This window comes from Mauremys mutica, chromosome 3 (assembly GCF_020497125.1).
Source record: "Mauremys mutica isolate MM-2020 ecotype Southern chromosome 3, ASM2049712v1, whole genome shotgun sequence".
Classification (NCBI taxonomy): Eukaryota; Metazoa; Chordata; order Testudines; family Geoemydidae; genus Mauremys; species Mauremys mutica.
In genome coordinates, this window is record NC_059074.1 from 129806225 (window position 1) to 129825810 (window position 19586).

General features: G+C 48.0%; 1 protein-coding gene across 1 annotated transcript in view; it reads right to left on the reverse strand.

The window, feature by feature from the left end:
* Window positions 1-7202: 7202 nt before the first annotated feature.
* The window catches only part of GALNT2 (polypeptide N-acetylgalactosaminyltransferase 2), a 144295-nt gene continuing 131911 nt past the window's right edge, over window positions 7203-19586 (reverse strand). Inside the window, exons 15-16 of the mRNA XM_045011200.1 lie at window positions 18191-18310; window positions 7203-8795 (exon numbers count right to left, since the gene is read on the reverse strand). Of these exons, the coding sequence (XP_044867135.1) occupies window positions 8640-8795; window positions 18191-18310 (276 nt within the window). The 3' untranslated portion in view covers window positions 7203-8639. The remainder of the gene's footprint in view (window positions 8796-18190; window positions 18311-19586) is intronic.

Below are 19586 nucleotides of genomic sequence, written 5' to 3' on the forward strand. Positions count from 1 at the left end.
GATCTGGGAACCAAGGCCGAATCTGTTAAGCAGAGATGGAGGAAGTCAGTCTCTGGCTGTCAATGAAAGGTGTGACCCTGTGAGAGAGAAGAGACCTTGGTTATTTAAAACAGAGGTTTTCAACCTTTTTCTTTCTGAGCCACCCCCACTATAAAAACTCCACAGCCCACCTGTGCTACAATAACTGGCTTTCTGTATATAAAAGCCAGAGCCAGTGTTAGGGGGTAGCAAGTAGGGCAATTGCCCAGGGCCACAGGGGCCCTTGCAAAGCTACACTGCCCAGGCTTCAGCTTCAGCCCAGGGGGTGGGGCTTAGGGCCCCAGACTGCAGCCCCATGCCATGGGGCTTGGGCTTTGGCTTTCTGCCCTGGGCCCCAGTGAGTCTAATGATGGTCCTGCTTGGTGCCTCCCCCACCAAAACCTGTTCATGGTCCCCAGACCCCTGATTTAAAAGACTACATCCAGGCTGTAAATTAAGGAGGTGAGTGCAGTTAAGTGGTCATCAAGGGGTTAACTGGTTACTCAGAGTATTATGGGTTGGAGCTATGCTCCACTTCTCCCTTACTTCCCATTTGATTACTCTGTGTTTCTCCCCCCTCTTTTTATGTAGCTAAAGAAAGCAGCAGGTTCTCAGCCTGCAGTACTGTAAGTAAAGTGTTTTTCTTGTGCACTGAGCAATCTCTACAAAAAGTCAGCTTTGCTGCTGCTCTTGAGAAACACCCTTTTGCAGTGTGGCTGTGAGCGCCTTTCAGAACAGTGCAGGTGCGTGATGCAACTCCCCATCCAGAAATCAGTGAAGCTGACAAGCCCCAAAGGCCTGTCAAGTCCAGAATGGGAACAAACTGGAAAACAGAGAGGGAAAAATAAATATTTGGCAAATCTGTCTCTCTCCTGATAACCTTAGGGGGTTCCTTAAATTCATATCAGGTGCACCATTTTCAGATGGAAATGTGATTTTTTTTCACTTGTTGAGTCCCTTTAACTACAGCATCTGCAGCATTTTATTGTGTGAGAAGCTTAACCCGTGTCACTTGGATAATGAAAAGCAGTGGTGAATTGGATTTTTATTTCTTGCTGCTGCTGTCCTGGGAGCTTACATGTCGTGATTCAAACAACTGGGCGTGGATTTGCGGCATTATCTTGTTAATAGGAATGCAGCCCCTCCGGCAACAGAGTAGAGTCATCGCACGGATTTACTTCTAGTAGGTGGGCACAAAGCCACCTTTCTGCATTCAAAACAAGGAAATGCCTTTTATACGGAATGGAGGGGTGTTTTCCGGGCCAAACAGGATGGTTCTGCCTGTGCTGCCTGGCCCCCAGTGTCAGGTTTAGATGGGATGGGTTCCGTGCTCAGGGAGGGGCAGCACAGAACACAGCCCAGCAGCGAGGGCAGGCAGAGGTAGTATTGTGCCACATCTGTGCCACCCAGATTTTATGCTGCTGAAGGGATCAATGTGTCCCCCGAGCAGGGCCGCCCAGAGGGTTCAGGGGGCCTGGGGCAAAACAATTTTGGGGGCCCCTTCCATAAAAAAAATTGCAATACTATATTCTCGTGGGGGCCCCTGCGGGGCCCAGTACAAATTGCCCCACTTGCTCCCTCCCCCATGGGTGGCCCTGGGAAAAATAAATCTTCTGCATCTCGGCACTAACCCAGTTTCGAGAAAACTTCTTCACAAGGTATCACTGGTTCTCAGCATCAGCTAGTGCTAAGAGGCACTAAAGCTCATTAAAAGGGTTGGACAAATATTTTCCATCAAAACTTTTTCTGGATCGAAAACTTAAAACTTTCTTAAAAAGCAGAAAAAAAAATCACGGACAATGTCTGCTTTCCTTCAAAATTTGTTGTTTTTTTTAATTGAAAAGCTGAAATTAGTCTGCCAAAACCTGAATATGGTTTGGGGTTTCAGAAGTGTGTGGCCAAATATTTGCTGCTTGCTGTGTGTGTTTAAAGAAACATTAAAAAAAATTCTGCTTAAAAAAAATCCAAAACTTTTGAACCACCTCACCTTGTGATCAAACACTTGAGCCCATCCAGTCAGAGATTTTTCCAGATTTCTGATACTCTGCTGGCTTCCTTGACTCATATCTGTCTCCATGACATTGGGTTCATTTAGGTTAGAACATAAGAACAGCCATACTGGGTCAAACCAAAGGTCCATCCAGCCCAGTATCCTGTCTACCAACAATGGCCAATGCCAAGTGCCCCAGAGGGAGTAAACCTAACAGGTAATGATCAAGTGATCTCTCTCCTGCCATCTATCTCCACCCTCTGACAAACAGAGGCTAGGGACACCATTCCTTACCCATCCTGGCTAATAGCCATTAATGGACTTAACCTCCATGCATTTATCTGTTTCCTAGAGACTGGCTCCATGGGGTCCCTCACAAACTGGAGACGGTTACTGTGGGTTTGTCTTTAGTATAGACTATGTACATACTCCACGAACAGCATTTGAGCTTATTCCAGAATCTGGGATAAGCCTATGTTGTGAAAACTGAAATGCTCAAAATAGCACATGCGTGTGAATGGACACAGGGTGTTAAAATTAAATTAACCCAGAGGTTCTCAAACTGGGGGTAAGGACCCCTCAAGGGGTCACGAGGTTATTACTGGGGGTGGTGAGCTGTCAGCCTCCACCTCAAACCCCGCTTTGCCTCCAGCATTTATAATAGTATTAAATATATAAAAAAGTGTTTTTAATTTATAAGGAGGGGTCACACTCAGAGGTTTGCTATGTGACAGGGGTCACCAGTATAAAAGTTTGAGAACCACTGAATTAACCCCTCTGGAGCCTCAGGAAATGTAGGGGCGGGGGTCAACTGCACTCAAAAACAAAATGTAAAACTTTAGAGCCTACAAGTCCACTCAGTCCTACTTCTTGTTCAGCCAATTGCTATGACAAACAAGGTTGTTTATATTTATGGCAGGTAATGGTGCCTGCTTCTTCTATCTGTCACCTGAAAGTGAGAACAGGTGTTCATATGACACTTTTGTAGCTGGCATTGCAAGATATTTACGTGCCAGATGCACTAAAGATTCATATGCCTCTTCATGCTTTGGCCATAGTTCCAGAGGACATACTTCTATGCTGATGCTGCTTGTTAAAAAAAATACCTTTATTGAATTTGTGACTAAACTCCTTGGGTAGAATTGTATGTCTCCTGCTGTTTTACCCTCATTCTGCATATATTTCATGTTCTAGAGGTCTTGGATGATGACCCAGCACATGTTCATTTTAAGAACACTTTCACTGAAAATTTGACAAACTGCAAAGAAGATACCAATATGAAATTTCTAAAGATAGCTATAAGCACTCCACCCAAGATTTAAGAATCTGAAATGCTGTCCAAAATCTGAGAGGGACGAGGTGTGGAGCATGCTTTCAGAAGTTTTAAAAGAGCAACACCCCGATGCAGAAACTACAGAACCTGAACCACCGAAAAAGAAAATCAACCTTCTGTAGGTGGCATCTGATTCAGATGATGAAAATAAACATGCATCGGTCCACACTGCTTTGGATCGTTATCTAGCAGAATGTCATCAGCATGGATGCATGTCCTCTGGAATGGTGGTTGAAGCATCAAGGGACATAATCTGTAGTGCATCTATCATGTAAATATCTTGCAGCACTGGCTACAACAGTGCCATGCAAATGCCTGTTCTCACTGTCAGGTGACATTATAAACAAGAAGCAGGCAGCATTATCTTCTGCAAATGTAAACAAAGCTGTTTGTTTGAGCAATTGGTGAACAAGAAATAGGACTGAGTGGACTTGTAAGCTCTAAAGTTTGATGTTGTAGAAAATGTAGAAAACATCAAAATATTTAAATAAATGGTATTCTATTGTTTAATCATGCAATTTTTTTAAATTGCTGATTAATCCATGATTAATTTTTTTAATTGCTTGACAGCCCTACTTTCAATAAAAAGATTTCCATTAACTGCTTTTCTATTATTCAGACATTTGTATTCAGCACTGAAAATGAATCAAGAGAGTCTCAAATGCATATTTTGGAATACAGAATTGTTAGATTAATCAGATCTAAATTAATATTTCATTTATAATAGTTACATTTATTGGTAGTCAAGATTTTCAAAAATCAGCATAGATGGAACATCAGAGATTTCTCATAGATGGAATGAAGAATTACATAGATTATTTGGGGGAAGACTGAGTTTGATGTATAGGGGGGATAAATTTGTATCAAATACTACAAGGGTTACTTAATTACATTTTCATGCCAAGCAGTATGGGATACAATTCTACTTGGCAGTGTATATTAAATGATATACATATAAAAGTGGACATGGCCACTCTTTGCACACAGTTTGAAAATGTAGAAAAATTGCAACTTTTTCAAATGGAATGTGTGGGTTTGTTGGATGTTTGGCTCATTTAATCCTTATGTTTTAACGTAACTTCTAAATGAAAAAGAAAAGTGTCGCTTTTGTTTACTGTCATTTGACAGGCTTATTTGATTCCACCCAAACATGAATATAGCTCAGTAACGTCTTCTATAAAGGTCTGTTTTTACCCACTGATATTACAGGATTCCAATACACAGAGGGATAATGATTTATGTCTCAGAGGTAGGGGTGGTTAAGATGTTGGCAGTGCTTAAATTCTGGTGTAGCCCCACAATCACCTAGCAGGGCAGGATAGGTTAGGTGCTCATCTCCTCAGGGACCACATAGCTGTGTTTGTATTTTCCCTCCAACAAACTAAGGGCCCGTGAAGGACAATGGGAGTTTTGCTATTGATGTCAGTGTGGGCAGGAGCATGCCCTGCCCAAGACTGGCCCTGGGAACTCTGATTAGCAGTGCTGACTGGTCAATGCACAGCAAGGGTGTTCTCCAGTTCACTCTGGATTTTGTCCAGGAAGTTCTCAGTGTGATGCCTTGGGGGTTAGGGTATTCTGAGGGGCACAGCACTGGCATGATTCCCGAGCTGAGCTAGACCAACACTAAGCACTGTTGAAAGTCTCACCGTAAGTGAATTATCCCCACCACCATTATTCCCTCATTAGAGTGCCTCTTTTTCCCCACCTATCCAAATCTCTGCTGCCAGTGTTGCCAGATGCTGTTCCTCCCTGCTGGCCTGAGCTGTTGCTACCAGAGGCTGCCTCTCCCTTGAGCTTTTCCATACTGAGGAAAGAATCAAGGAAACCAGGTATGTTGGAGGAATGAAGCAGGACCCTGATCCTCCTGAAATTCCCAGCAGTAAGACTTTCTTGCCCACAACAGCACTCCTTAGAGACCACAGAGAGCCAGGGAACTGGCTGGTCCTCAAGAGGAAAATATAATCCTCGATAAGTATTTCCTACAGGTTAACATTTAAACTCACTTACACAACTCTTCTCCTGAGAAGACAACCTGTAAAAAACAATTATTTTTTTTTTAAAAGGCACTCATGAAACAGTCAAATGGATCAAAACATTTGGAAACAGCTGCCAGATTCTGGGTGCATGAAACCAAATAATTATAGCATCAATCACAATCTTATCTATAAAGTAATTTTCTTTATTTAAGTTAAAGTTTTCAAGGATGGTTTCCATCTATAAAATGAACAAAGTACAAGCTCTGTACAGCAGATTTTTTTAAACCAACTGAAAAGACAATTTCCAAACTATATTTTGAAAATTTGCAAAACAAGCTCACATGTACCATCATTTTTGCTTTGAAGACTATAAGAAAAGATCTTTCAGAGAAGACTCCATCACAATTTGATTCAGGGGTTCTTAGGAATTTTACCTTTCTTAAAAAGGGGCTCATAATAATCCTGATACTTTAAAAATAATTAAATCACAGTAAATAACTTTGGCACACAGTCATGTAAACATATCTAACAAAAGGACACAATCTCTTTTCTGTTCTGCGCCCATGACACATACAGTGATGCTGTCTATTGTACAGCTCCTATATTAAGACGCATCTGCATAGCTTCCATAGGAGTTTAAAGATATATTTCTATTTCACAATATGTAGGATGACATTTAAAGACTTGGTTTGCAATCAAGAAAGGTGAAGGGGCGGAATTTATAAAAATTAAGACTTTTTACTAGTGATCCTGCTTAGAGGTAGAAATCAGAACAGTCAACCGTATCCAGACTCGCTCCTGATTTCAGTTAGCAGTGGCTTGTTCATTTGCTAAGCTCCAAGTCATACAGGGAAATGCAGCATAGTATGAATTTAGTGCACCTTTTAAATTCTCTTCTCTCAGAACAATTAGACCATAATGAATGTTCTGCTGAGATCAGTCTTCAAGAATTCAACATTTATTCTCAAGAGTAGCAGCAATCCCCACCATGACTGAATCACATCCCTCTGCAAACTCAGCTAGTTTAGGCCTAATATACACGTGAAAGTTAGGTTGACCTAGCTACATTGCTTGGGGGTGTGAAAAACTGACCACAGAGACTGAGTTAAGCTGACATAAGCCCCAGTATAGACACTGCTAGGTCAATGGATCAATTTTTCTGTGGACCAAGCTAACTCCCTCTAAAGCAGATTTGCTACAGTGACAGAAAAACCCCTTACATTGCTATAGCAAGTGTCTGGCTTCTGTTGTGCCTATAGCATAGACATACCCTCAAAAGGTGTGGATGTGGAGAAACTGAAGGCTGAAAACAAGTTGTTTATCCACTGCATGCCACCTTGAAACAGGCAAATGCCCAGAGTTTTTACTGGAGGAGATAAAAGGATTGAAGGGTGGGGGAAGAAGAGAGAGATTCCTCCTCTTCATGTATTTGTAGGAGAGTTGGACAGAAGGGAGAAGCGCTGATTCAATCTCTTCCCTAAGTGTTCCTGGAACACCCAAAAGACACTGGTGTAGATCCACAAATGCATGTTATGCAACTCCAACTCATACATCAGACACATTTATGGGCCTCTTATTTCAATGTCTGTCACTGCAAAGTAAAAACCATTTTGCCTGGAGAGATTCCACTTACTGTACTAAATGCAGCCAGAAAGGAAAGTGCAGCTCATGACATACTCTGCTCCCCGAGACTCAGAAAAAGGGAAAGACCACTGTCGTCGTATGGTTTAGTAACAATATTTCTAAATGTCTCTTTCAAATCAGCCCTTAGGCTGTTTAAGATCCATTATCTTACCAAACTAGATTTTACATCGCTCATCTCCAAGTTATCAATGCAGTGTTTATTATTGCCAGCACCGATGCTTTCCTTTTTTTTTTTTTTTTAAAAAACAAATGCTTCAGTGAGCTTTTAACAAATCATATAGTCTAGGCAAACATAAGCGAGTAGGTAAATGTTGGGGTCAAGTTAACTTCGACAGCATTGCTTTAATACAAAAATGATGTCAATTGGGCTGAAGCTGTAAATTCCATTTATTCTAAGGTTAAAAACACCACTTGGCATCTGCTGGTACCCAGAGTAGAGCCTGGATCAGTTTCAAAAATTCTGTTTGGAGGAATTAAAAAAAAAAAAGAAAAAAAGAAGAGGATCCCCTATAGCAGGTTTATAGATTAAACAAGTGCAACTCTGAGATACCATGTAGCTGCTGATCCTTGCAGATTAAAACTTATGATCATCTTGTGCTATCTGTACACAGTGATGCTACTATTCTGTCTTATCCCGATTCATTAAGACAAAGAAGTTAAGCTGATCAGGGTCCTGCTAAAAAACCAAACTCTGCTGAACCCCAATGGCTGCACCTGTGAAAGAGCTGCACTGCTTATATAATTTTTTTTAATAAAAGAAAAAAGTATTTTAAAGACCAAGTACTAGAGAAATGTTTAACATAAATATCAAGTACAAGTTTACAGATACCCAGGGCACATGTAGTGAATTCCCAGTCAGAAGAGACAATCCAAGCAATGATGTGTGCAGATCCATCAGTTTGTTCTGCTGTTTCCTCTTCCTCCTCTTGAGTTCCATAATCTCCGCAAATAGTCAAGTGCTAAGAAGTAGGTCCAGTTTGCAAAGCAAAAGCATCCAGTGTTAGCATCGACATGACACGCCTTCACACAGTTTTGTTCTCTCAACAGTCCAATCCACTTTCTGGTTTAAGTATGTTAATCACTTGGTTGATAATTACAAGATGAGGAAAATTGATAAACAGTTGGGAATAATGATAAAATACATATATTATATATATGTATAATATATATATTTAGAGTCCATCATAGAAAAGTTCATATTCAAATATACCAATTACACATGGAAAAAAACCTTCAAAATGACACTTCAGCTTCTGGAAACCACAAATGATGATTTCTATGTAAATGGAGATTTCAATTTCTCCTAGCAGTTTATTTTCCCCCGTCTCCCTCCCCCCACCCTATTCCCCTCCCTCCTTCTGTGTGTTAAGATCCATTTTCTACTGTACATCAATTGTTTCTAGGGATGTTAATCATCTGCTGTGCAAGTACTAAACTGAAGTCAGACAGGAACTGAGAAGTCTTTACACCAGAAGGGAACTTTGCTACACTACGTTCAGTGAGATAATTGCAGTGTTCCACATCCCCTTGGTTCCCTTGTGTTCAGCTTTGTTCTCTCCTACTTTCAGACGAAGATGGAATACTGAGGTATATAAGTTCCGTGGAAAGTTTAAGAAATATATCAATCAAAACTTTGCCCAATGTCTAGGAAACAAGATGGCGTTGTGTGTAAGCCCTTCTACTGCTGTAGATTAAGTGTGAATTTCCACTGTTGCGACAGAGAAGGATTGCAGACCTCAACGGTAAGACCGCCATTTTTGGCGTTTCGGCTGTCTAGACACAGATTACTGCCAACATGCCTCAGTTTAGAGTTGCTCTCAATTTGCTCCCATTTCTGGAAAAAAAAATAAAGTAATGAGCTATCCAAGTGTGCATAAAAATGTGTTTCATGTTCTGCCTTCCTAGTTCTCCATCCTCAAATCCCTCCCCGGCCTCTGTTTGTGGTAATTCTGAATACTGAGACAATAGTTTAGATACTGTCCTTTATGACTTGCCAAACTATCACAAGCCATGCTAACACAACCATTAATCCAGCTAATACTTTGCACTAGAAATGGAGGTTACACCGAGTCATTTTGTCCAGCTCTCTCCTCAAATACATACAATCCCAATGCAGTGCCAGGTTAGAGGCCTGCAAAGCCTGCAGCTGTGGTCCCCTCAACCTGCGAGACATAGAAATGTCAGCACTAGCTTCAGCTCCCCGCCCCCCAATGTTTTAAAATTGTAAATCACAAGAACTGATCCCCAAGGCAGTCTTTCAGAGGTTGTGCAACCATGGCCATAGAGCCCACCTAATTAATTTGTGGCTGTTAAAAGCAGCACTGTCCAGGGCAATGCTGAGGATTGTTGTCTGATTGACAAAGTATGGGACTAAGAACAAGGGACTCTTGTATTCTATTTCTAGCTGACAATTTCCCACTGTGACTCTTTTCAAGAACTCTCTTCCTTGGTTTCCCTATCTGTTAAAATAGAGATAATACTTGTCCTGCCTTTAAGGGTGGAGTTTGTGACAATAATGTTGGTAAATACTGTAACTAGAATGCCCACAAACCCTCTGACAGATGGGGACCTAGCAGCTCGCAGCCTATTCAAAGAAGTGACCTTTGCCAAATTTTCGTAAATATTGAGACTCTGGGATAAGCAGAAGTGGTCTCCTCTCCTGGATGAGAAGACTGAGGGGGTTGGGCTGACAGAGGGAAGGGAGATACCTGAAGTTCTGACCCAAACATATTTTGTAAAATGAATCCATTAAGTTTGTTAACTGGGATACAACCATTCTCACTAAATTAGGGGTAGGCAAACTTTTTGGCCCAAGGGCCACATCGGGGTTGCGCAACTGTATGGAGGGCCAGGTAGGGAAGGCTGTGCCTCCCCAAACAGCCTGGCCCCTGCCCCTTATCTGCCCCCTCCCACTTCCTGCCCCCTAACTGCCCCCCTTAGAACCTCCGACCCATCCAACCCCCCTTCCTCTGACTGCCCTCTCCCGAGACCCCTGCCCACCATCCAACTTTCTGCTCCCTGTCCCCTGACTGCCCAGACCCCTATCCACACCCCTGCCCAGACTCCCACCCCCTCCAACCGCCCTCTGCTCCTCATCCCCTGACCACCTCCTCCCAGGACCCTCCACCCCTAACTGCCCCCCCCCCGGATCCCACCCCCTTATCCAAACCCCCTGCTCTTGTCCCCTGACCTGCCCTCCCACCCCATCCACATCCTCACTGCCTGACAGGCCCCCTGGGACTCCCACTCCCAACACTTCCTGTTTTGCATCCCCTGACTGCTCCCCCCGCCCAGAACCTCCACCCCATCCAACCACCCCCTTTCCCTGACTGCCCTTCAGGATCCCCCGCTCCCTTACCCAACCCCAGTGCTCCCTGCCCCGTACCAGCAGCAGGAGCTCACAGCTGCAATGCCCAGCCAGAGCCAGCTGCGCTTCCCACACTGCCCAGAGGGCGCAACGGGCCAGAGGGACAGCAGGGGAGGGGCTGGGGACTAAGCTCCCTGGCTGGGAGCTCAGGGACTAGGCAGGACAGTCCTGCAGGCTGTATGTGGCCCGCAGGCCGTAGTTTGCCCACATCTGCACTAAATAGTATCTCACAGAAAGCAAACTCCCAGTCATGAAGTATTTGCAGAATAGTTGCTCCCTGAGCACAAAAGCACAGAGGCTCAGAGGAAAGAAAAAACCATGGTTTTGCAGAGCAGACTTCTCTATGACTATATGAAAGGGATTTGCTGCTGAGATGACTCTGCAAATGTGATTTTACTTGTGCATGGCAACTGGAAGACAAAATAACTGTGCTGCTTAATAATGCAATTTGTTTAGGGAGCCTGGTGCTCTCCCAAAGTGCAGTCCTATGTCTTCCTTCATTTTTTGCCTTCTCCCTAGCTCCAGAAAGGCTTTTCCTTCTAAATGATATGTAAGACATGTACATCAGCAGCAGCAGACATGTCAGTTCTTGGTTGCTGAGGTCTGAAGGGGAGAGGGAATCGAGCTCTATTCTCGTCAGAGAGACAGACTGTCACATGTTCAGGCTTCGCTGAAATACGGGCTTCAAAAATATATTATGGATCTGTCTCTGGAAATAGGTTTGATAGCACAGACCCATGCAGTACACACCACCGCTGCTGGGCTGACCTACTGATAAGGCAAGTTTGAGGAAGACAGCTTTGTATATTAAGATTACATGGACACAACCGTGAAATGCACACCCCATCCCTTACTGATCTCTGCTCCTTGCATTTCTTATTATATTTCCATTGGACTGTTTACTATTATACTAGCATCTAAGCTGTAATATATGTTGACAATTATTGGTTAGTCTTCCTTTACATTCTATTACATTACCATATGATAGTCTCACTTAGGAACACAAGAAAAATATGCACTTGCAATGTAAATAAAAAAAGTCTCTAGATTACACAAGTGCTGTGAGCACTTAACATTCTTCTTGTTGAAATAAAAGAGAGACAGACAGACAACAGGCATCAGTGAAAAATCTAAACCAAATATTCTAGAGACTCGACTGCTGTAAAAAAGTTATACTAAACTTTGTTACCTCATATGGACAGATTTAGTGCATTTCTCATGGATTTTAGATGGGGAGAGGAAGAAGGTCATCTGAGCACAAAGGTGCAAAAGACCTCCAAGGTATTTGTGAGATGTTCTCACTAGAATTATTTGGTGGAGGACTTAGAGGGAAAAGGTTTATGGTGCAGTGTTACTGTAGCTTTCCACTCATATTCCATAATCCACTTTAAGAAATTACATACTCATATACCTTAGTAAAAAGACATCAATAGAAAATAGACCCAAACGCAGCCCTCAGTTATACCTATGGAACCTCAAAGATTCATAGGGGTTTTAAGGGTGTAAACGAGGGGTCAACTTGGCCCTAAATTTGGACCTGCTGGCCTCGCAGGTTACAATCTTCAGAAGGGAGGGGTTACACACTATTTTCTCCATCTAGAGGCCGTGGTCTCTGAAACAGTCTGCTATTACATATCCCTGCATGTATCTTTATCTTTCCTCAGTTAAAGACTCAAGACTGTTTCCTTTTTATGATCGTGTTGTTCCAGTGTTTTAGGTTTACCTAGTTTGCCACCATTTAGATTCTTATGGGCACATTGCCTTGATTATTAAAACAAATGTATGTTTGCTTTACCACCACCACCGAGACCTTCTGAGTGGGGTCACTTTTAGTAGGCTACCAAGAGATTTTGACAGCCTTTTTCTAAATATCTAACCTCCATATAATTTAGTGGGGAAAATTTAGCCTCCATATACTAGTTCCACTAATACTGTCTCTTTTCCACTGGACTCCTTTCTAAGTTTCACATCCATCTCAAATCAAGTTATCATCAATGCCTCTCTGCGGCCACACAAATGGGTGAAGTGCTCAACACACAAGCATGGCCTCACCTTTTCTACTGCAGTTCCCAACTGTTCTTCTTCGAGTGATTGCTCCTATGCATTCCAGTCAGGTGTGCGTGCCACGCGTGCACGGCATCTCGGAACTTTTTTACCCTAGCAACTCCGGCGGGCCGGCTGGCGCCCCCTGGAGTGGCGCCGCTATGGCGCCTGTTATATACCTCAGCCGGCCCGTCCGCTCCTCAGTTCCTTCTTACCGCCCGTGACGGCCAGTTGGAACTGTGGAGTGCTCTCTGTCCTCCACTACCCTAGCTCTCGCTACTGTTCTTTGTATATAGTTCGTTTAGTAATTAGTGTAGATAGTTTTTCATAGTTAATTAGTTAGGTTTAGGATAAGGTTAAGGGGGGTATCCCCCCCCTTTCCTCCCCCGGTGCGGGCTCATGCCCAAGGCACCGGGCTTTAAGCCTTGCGCGTCGTGCCAGCGGCCTATGCCAGTTGGAGATCCGCACGACGCCTGCCTCCGTTGCCTGGGCGAAGGACATCGAACAGATAAGTGCTCTTTCTGTTCCGCCTTCAAGCCGTGAACTCGCAAGGAGCGAGATATTCGCTTGAAACAACTTCTAATGGAGGCGTCGCTCCAGCCCCCGGCACCGCCCGCGCCGGCACCGCGAGCTTCCTCGGTGCAGAGGGCACCGGCGGCACCAAGCCGCTCAGGCACCGCGGCACCACAGCCTAAGCCAGCGGCTTCGAAGACCCGGCACCGCTCGCTCTCGCCTTCAAGAAAACACAAGCTGGTGAAGGCACTTGCTAAGGCCCGCGCTGAGGATTCAGCGAAGACTGTTGCGCCACCTGTGACCCCTGCGGTGGCAGTGCACAAGGTGTGCACCGGGCCTCTGACTCCGGCGCCGCAAGGGCCGTCGAGTCCGGCATCGCCACGCTCCCCGGCACCGACCGTGGTTGAGCCCCGGCTGCCATCGACACCGGAGACTTTCTCCTCGGCGCGCGAGCTAATACGGCTCATAGAGGCACCGAGCCTCCGGCCCCCGGCACCGCCGGTGCGGGCGGTCGTGTCCGCAGGGAAACCGGCCATGATGCTCCGGCCGCCCTCTCCAGAAAGACGGCTCGACCGACGCTCCCGCTCCTGGTCACGTTCCCGGTCCCGCCGCAGATCACCATCCCGTCGATCGCGATCGCGGCACCGCTCGCCATCGCGGTACCGGTCGCCGTCTCGACGTCGGTCGAAGTCCCGGTACCATTCGTCATCGCAGTACCGGTCACACTCCCGGTGTCGCACCAGGTCCCGATCGCCGTCGCGTCGGCACCGACAAAGGTCTCCATCCCGGCACCGTTCCCCGCGCAGCCACTCCCGGCACCGCAGGTCCGGCTCCCGGTCGAGCTCCCGGCACCAGTCGAGCTCCCGGCACCGCGGCTCCCATTGGTCTCGGTCACCGTCCCGGTACCGTGAAAGCCGGCACCGATCCTCGGCACCGTCCGGGGCCGGACTGCCTCGGTCGGCGGCGCACTCCATCAGCGCCTCGGCACCGCCATGGCCATCCCGCTCTGCATCGGTCACCTCTACAGTGGATGGCACTGCCCACCTTCCGCCTACCCCACAAGGTCACCCTCAAGGGGCACAACCGTGGGGCTTCTGGGTGCCGTGGACCCAGTACGAGACTCAGGGGGTGCCATTGCCCCCAAGAGCCCCTGCTTCCGAGCGCAGGGTACCAGAGGCGACGGTTAGCCGACCGCCCCCTTCTCCTACATGGAGAACCAGCCCACGAGGATACCATGCAGCCCGACCCAGCCGACGAGCAGCCCGCAGGTCCCTCCACAGAGGTCGCCGTCCCGGGCTTGTCTTCATCGTCCTCACCGGACGAGGCGGTGGCCGGAGCCTCTGCCAAGGAGCCTCCGCCTATCGATCTGAAGGACCACCAAGACCTTCTTCGCCGTGTGGCGACGGCTATGGCTCTCCCGGTGGCGGAGGTTCAGGAGGACGAGGACCCTATCACTAATGTCGTCGGGTCCGAGGCTCCCGTCCGAGTGGCGTTACCTTTTGTGCGAACAATTCAGAAGAACGCCGCCGCACTTTGGCAGACGCCTGCGTCCATCCCTCCTACGGCTCGGGGGGTTGAGCGCAAGTATTCAGTCCCCCCCACGGGCTATGAGTATCTATATACTCACCCAACCCCGGACTCGTTAGTTGTCCAGTCGGTCAACGACCGGGAGAGGCATGGTCAACCAGCAGGCGGCCGGGGCAAAATCGCCGTCGCCCATCCGGCAACAGGCGTAACCAGGGCCAGGCCCCTTCCAAGGCCCCGCAAGGCTCCAAGCAGGCCTTTTGATGGGACGCCCGAGGACGGCCCATCACTCTCCCTACCGGATCCTACCCCTTTATTTTACAACCGCCTTTCTCATGTCTTTTCGGCGTGGTCCCAATTAACAACAGACAACTGGGTGCTTCAAACAGTCCAGTCGGGATACCGCCTTCAATTTGTTTCGCTCCCACCTTCCCACCCACCCTCCCTGTCCCTCTTCAGGGACCCCTCTCACGAGCAAGTCCTCTTACAAGAGGTCCAGACTCTGTTGAGCGTGGGTGCCATAGAAGCAGTGCCTCAAGACAGGCGGGGCAGGGGATTCTATTCCCGCTATTTTCTCATCCCCAAAGCGAAAGGAGGGCTACGTCCTATCCTGGACCTTCGCGGATTGAACAAGTACCTGCTCAAGCCCAAGTTTCACATGGTCACCCTGGGGACCATCATTCCCTCTCTGGATCCGGGAGACTGGTTTGCCGCCCTCGACATGAAGGACGCCTACTTCCATGTCGCGATCTATCCTCCTCATCGACGTTACCTCCGGTTTGTGGTCAACGACGCCCACTACCAGTTCGCCGTGTTACCATTCGGGCTCTCCACCGCACCGAGGGTGTTTACCAAATGCATGGCAGTGGTTGCCGCAGCCCTCCGCCGTCGTCGGATACATGTCTACCCGTATCTCGACGACTGGCTGGTTCGCGGACAGTCTCGACGGCTGGTAATGGACCAGATGACAGACATACTGTCCCTCTTCCGGCGACTCGGTCTTCTCATCAACACCGAGAAGTCCACCTTGCTCCCGTCGCAGCGAGTGGAGTTCATTGGGGCGATCCTCGACTCCTCGTTGGCCCGGGCCTGCCTGCCGCACTCTCGCCACCACACGATGGTCTCCCTCATCCGGGACCTCCTCTCTTTCCCAACCACGACGGTGCGCTCCTGCCTCCGCCTCCTGGGCCACATGGCATCATGCACGTACGTCACCGCGTACGCGCGGTTCCACCTCCGCCCATTCCAGTCTTGGCTCGCGTCGGTGTACCGGCCGCATCGAGATCCCATCGATATGGTGGTCACAGTCTCCAGGCCGACCCTCGAGTCCCTCAACTGGTGGCTAGACCCGGAGGTTGTCTGTGTGGGAGTCCCGTTCCATCCGCCTCGCCCGTCCGCCACTCTGACCACGGATGCCTCAGCGCTCGGTTGGGGAGCACACCTGGGCGGCCTTCACACCCAAGGTCTGTGGTCGACCCAGGAGCTCGCTCTGCACATCAATGTACGCGAGCTGCGAGCGATCCGTCTGGCCTGTCGCACTTTCTGCACCCACCTGCAAGGCCGCTGTGTGACAGTGTTCACGGACAATACATCAGCAATGTTCTACGTGAACAAACAGGGCGGAGCCCGCTCCTCCCTCCTCTGCAAGGAGGCGCTGCTCCTGTGGGACTTCTGCGTGACCCACTCGATTCACCTAGAAGCGTCCTTTCTTCCGGGAGTCCAGAACACGCTGGCCGACCATCTCAGCAGGTCGTTCTTCTCCCACGAGTGGTCTCTCCGTCCCGACGTCGTGCACACAATTTTCCAGAGGTGGGGGTTTCCCCGGATAGACCTATTCGCCTCCAAGGCGAACAGGAAGTGCCACCTGTTCTGCTCGTTCCGGGGTCACGCGCCGGGCTCCCTGTCGGACGCCTTCCTGTATTCCTGGAAGGATCACCTTCTCTACGCCTTCCCTCCGTTCCCGCTCGTCCACCGAGTGTTGCAGAAGCTTCGCAGGGACAGAGCCACCGTCATTCTCGTAGCTCCGGCCTGGCCGAGGCAACATTGGTACTCCCTGCTGCTCGAGCTCTCCGTTCGGGATCCCATCCCCCTTCCGTTGTGGCCGGACCTCATCACACAGGACTTCGGCAGACTCCGCCATCCAAGCCTGCAGTCCCTCCATCTTACAGCTTGGTACCTGAGTGGTTGACCCACGCAGAAAGGGGCTGTTCGGCGGCGGTGCAGCAAGTCCTGCTAGAGAGCAGAAAGCCTTCCACTCGTTCCACCTATCTGGCGAAGTGGAAGCGGTTCGCACTCTGGTGTGACCATCGAGGCCTTAATCCCTTCATAGTCCCTGTCCCTACCATCCTGGACTACCTCTGGTACCTGAAGGGGCAGGGTCTTGCGGTCTCCTCCTTAAGAGTTCACCTGGCAGCAGTGTCCGCCTTTCGGCCATCCGTGGAAGGTCGGTCCATCTTCTCCAACCAGATGGTTTCCCACTTCCTTAAAGGCCTGGACCGCTTATACCCGCCGGTGCGGCATCCTGCCCCGACCTGGGATTTGAACCTCGTGCTGGCCAAGCTGATGGGTCCCCCCTTCGAGCCCTTGGGCACGTGCTCCCTGCTCTACCTCTCTTGGAAGACAGCCTTCCTCGTCGCCACTACATCCGCGAGGCGAGTCTCTGAGCTCCGCGCTCTAACTGTTAGCCCGCCATACACCGTCTTCCACGGGGACAAGGTGCAGCTTCGACCACACCCGGCCTTCCTCCCAAAGATGGTGTCGCCCTTCCACCTCAACCAGGAGATCTTCCTCCCGGTCTTCTTCCCGAAGCCGCATGCCTCGCCTCGGGAACAACAGCTGCACACCCTCGACGTCCGCAGGGCGCTCGCTTTTTACATCGAGCGGACGAAGCCCTTCCGGCGTTCGCCCCAGCTGTTCGTAGCGGTGGCTGACCGCATGAAAGGCGAGCCGATCTCCTCCCAACGGATCTCCTCCTGGGTCACAGCGTGTATCCGGAACTGCTACGAGCTGGCTCGCGTGCCACCATGCCGCTTCACCGCTCACTCCACAAGAGCGCACGCCTCGTCGGCCGCCTTCCTGGCCCATGTCCCCATCCAGGACATCTGTCGAGCGGCCACCTGGTCTTCGGTCCACACCTTCGCCTCCCACTACGCGTTGGTGCAGCAGTCTCGAGACGACGCAGCCTTCGGCTCCGCGGTATTACACTCCGCCACGTCTCACTCCGACCCCACCGCCTAGGTAAGGCTTGGGAATCACTTGACTGGAATGCATAGGAGCAATCACTCGAAGAAGAAAAGACGGTTACTCACCGTTGTAACTGTTGTTCTTCGAGATGTGTTGCTCCTATCCATTCCAGACCTGCCCTCCTTCCCCACTGTCGGAGTAGCCGGCAAGAAGGAACTGAGGAGCGGACGGGCCGGCTGAGGTATATAACAGGCGCCATAGCGGCGCCACTCCAGGGGGCGCCAGCTGGTCCGCCGGAGTTGCTAGGGTAAAAAAGTTCCGAGATGCCGTGCACGCGCGGCGCGCACACCTGACTGGAATGGATAGGAGTAACACATCTCGAAGAACAACAGTTACAACGGTGAGTAACCGTCTTTTCTGCTGGCAGTGAGAGTCATCTGCATCCTGATATACACACGTGGGGCAGAGAGCAAACTATTGGTTTGCTCTCTGCCAAGAACCTCAGCAGGTTAAGTATGCATGTGTGCGCACACACACGGAGATTTTTGATTTTCCAGTAGAACTGCTTGCACAGTGAGTTATACACATTATGTACTCACCTGTCTACTGTCATTTTCTCTGCAGCCCTGGAGTTTTATTAGTGAACTAGGTGCTCGGTCCACAACAGTAAGGCACAAATCCATATGTTTCACTGACTTGTCCTTAGTTAAGGCCCATTCCTGGAACACAAGGAAATAAAATGAGATATATATTTGTGAACATAGAAACATGCAAACACATATACAAACATGCTCAGTTGGCCTATGTTAGACTCCTGTGAAAAGGCTCAGAAGGGACTTTCTGTAACCAAGAGCCCCACTTTGGATTTAAAGCATCAAGTGTTTGAACAGTGCTTTTTCAACACACAGTTTTAAAAGAAGTGTAAACTAATATTCCAAACTGACAACCTTCTGTTATGACTGGTCGGATTCAGAGCCCATTTTAGCTAGAACCATATTGAAACATGGTCCTCTAGAACCCCAGTGTAGCTGAGGACTAATTTACTGTGAAACTGCATCTTGCACCTCTGTCTCCCGAGGCTTCAAAGCATGAGCCTCATCTTCAGAGAGTCATCTATGCAGCTATTTTTAGAATGCTAGCATGGGCCCCGCCAACGCAAAACTGCCCGCCTGGGCTCAAAACACTGCATACACCAGGGGTCGGCAGCCTTTCAGAAGTGATGTGCTGAGTCTTCATTTAGTCACTCTAATTTAAGGTTTCGCGTGCCAGTAATACATTTTAACGTTTTTAGAAGGTCTCTTTCTATAAGTCTATAATATATAACTAAACTATTGTTGTATGTAAAGTAACAGGTAGGGACTAGCCTGCCTTAGCTGAGCAGCATGCCGACAGGACTTTTAACAGCCCACGCGGCAGTGCAGTTCTGGGTCGCAACCCACGATTTGAAAACCACTGGTCTATATGTCTCTTTAAAGTTTGAGATAAACGGCTTAATGGATAAATTACCTTATGTTAATCCAGGCAGTTAACTTCCAGTGATGTTTAGGAAAGAGGTTACTCCAAAAGCCTACAGTCCTGGGTGAACAACAGGCTTTTGAAGTAACCTCTTTCCTAAACATCACTGGAAATTAACTACCTGGATTAACATAAGGTAATTTATCCATTAAGCCGTTTATCTCAAAACTTTAGAGACATATAGACACATGGTCAAAAAGGGTTATGCAGCTCGCAGGCTAATCTACCCGATTCAATCTTTAGAGACAGGTTAGAAAAGTATGTAAATGGTAATTAGGGCCATTCCATGTTAGATGGACTAGAATTTTGAAATGCAAACTTGTATTGTTAGAGAATGACATTAAGGTAATTTATCCATTAAGCCATTTATCTCAAACTGTATAAAAACTCTTGGGACCTGATCCTGTCATCTCAGATCTGCTTGATGCTTTATGTGGGGAAGCTTGAGTCGTAAGACAGATCTCCAGTCCCCCCTGGATC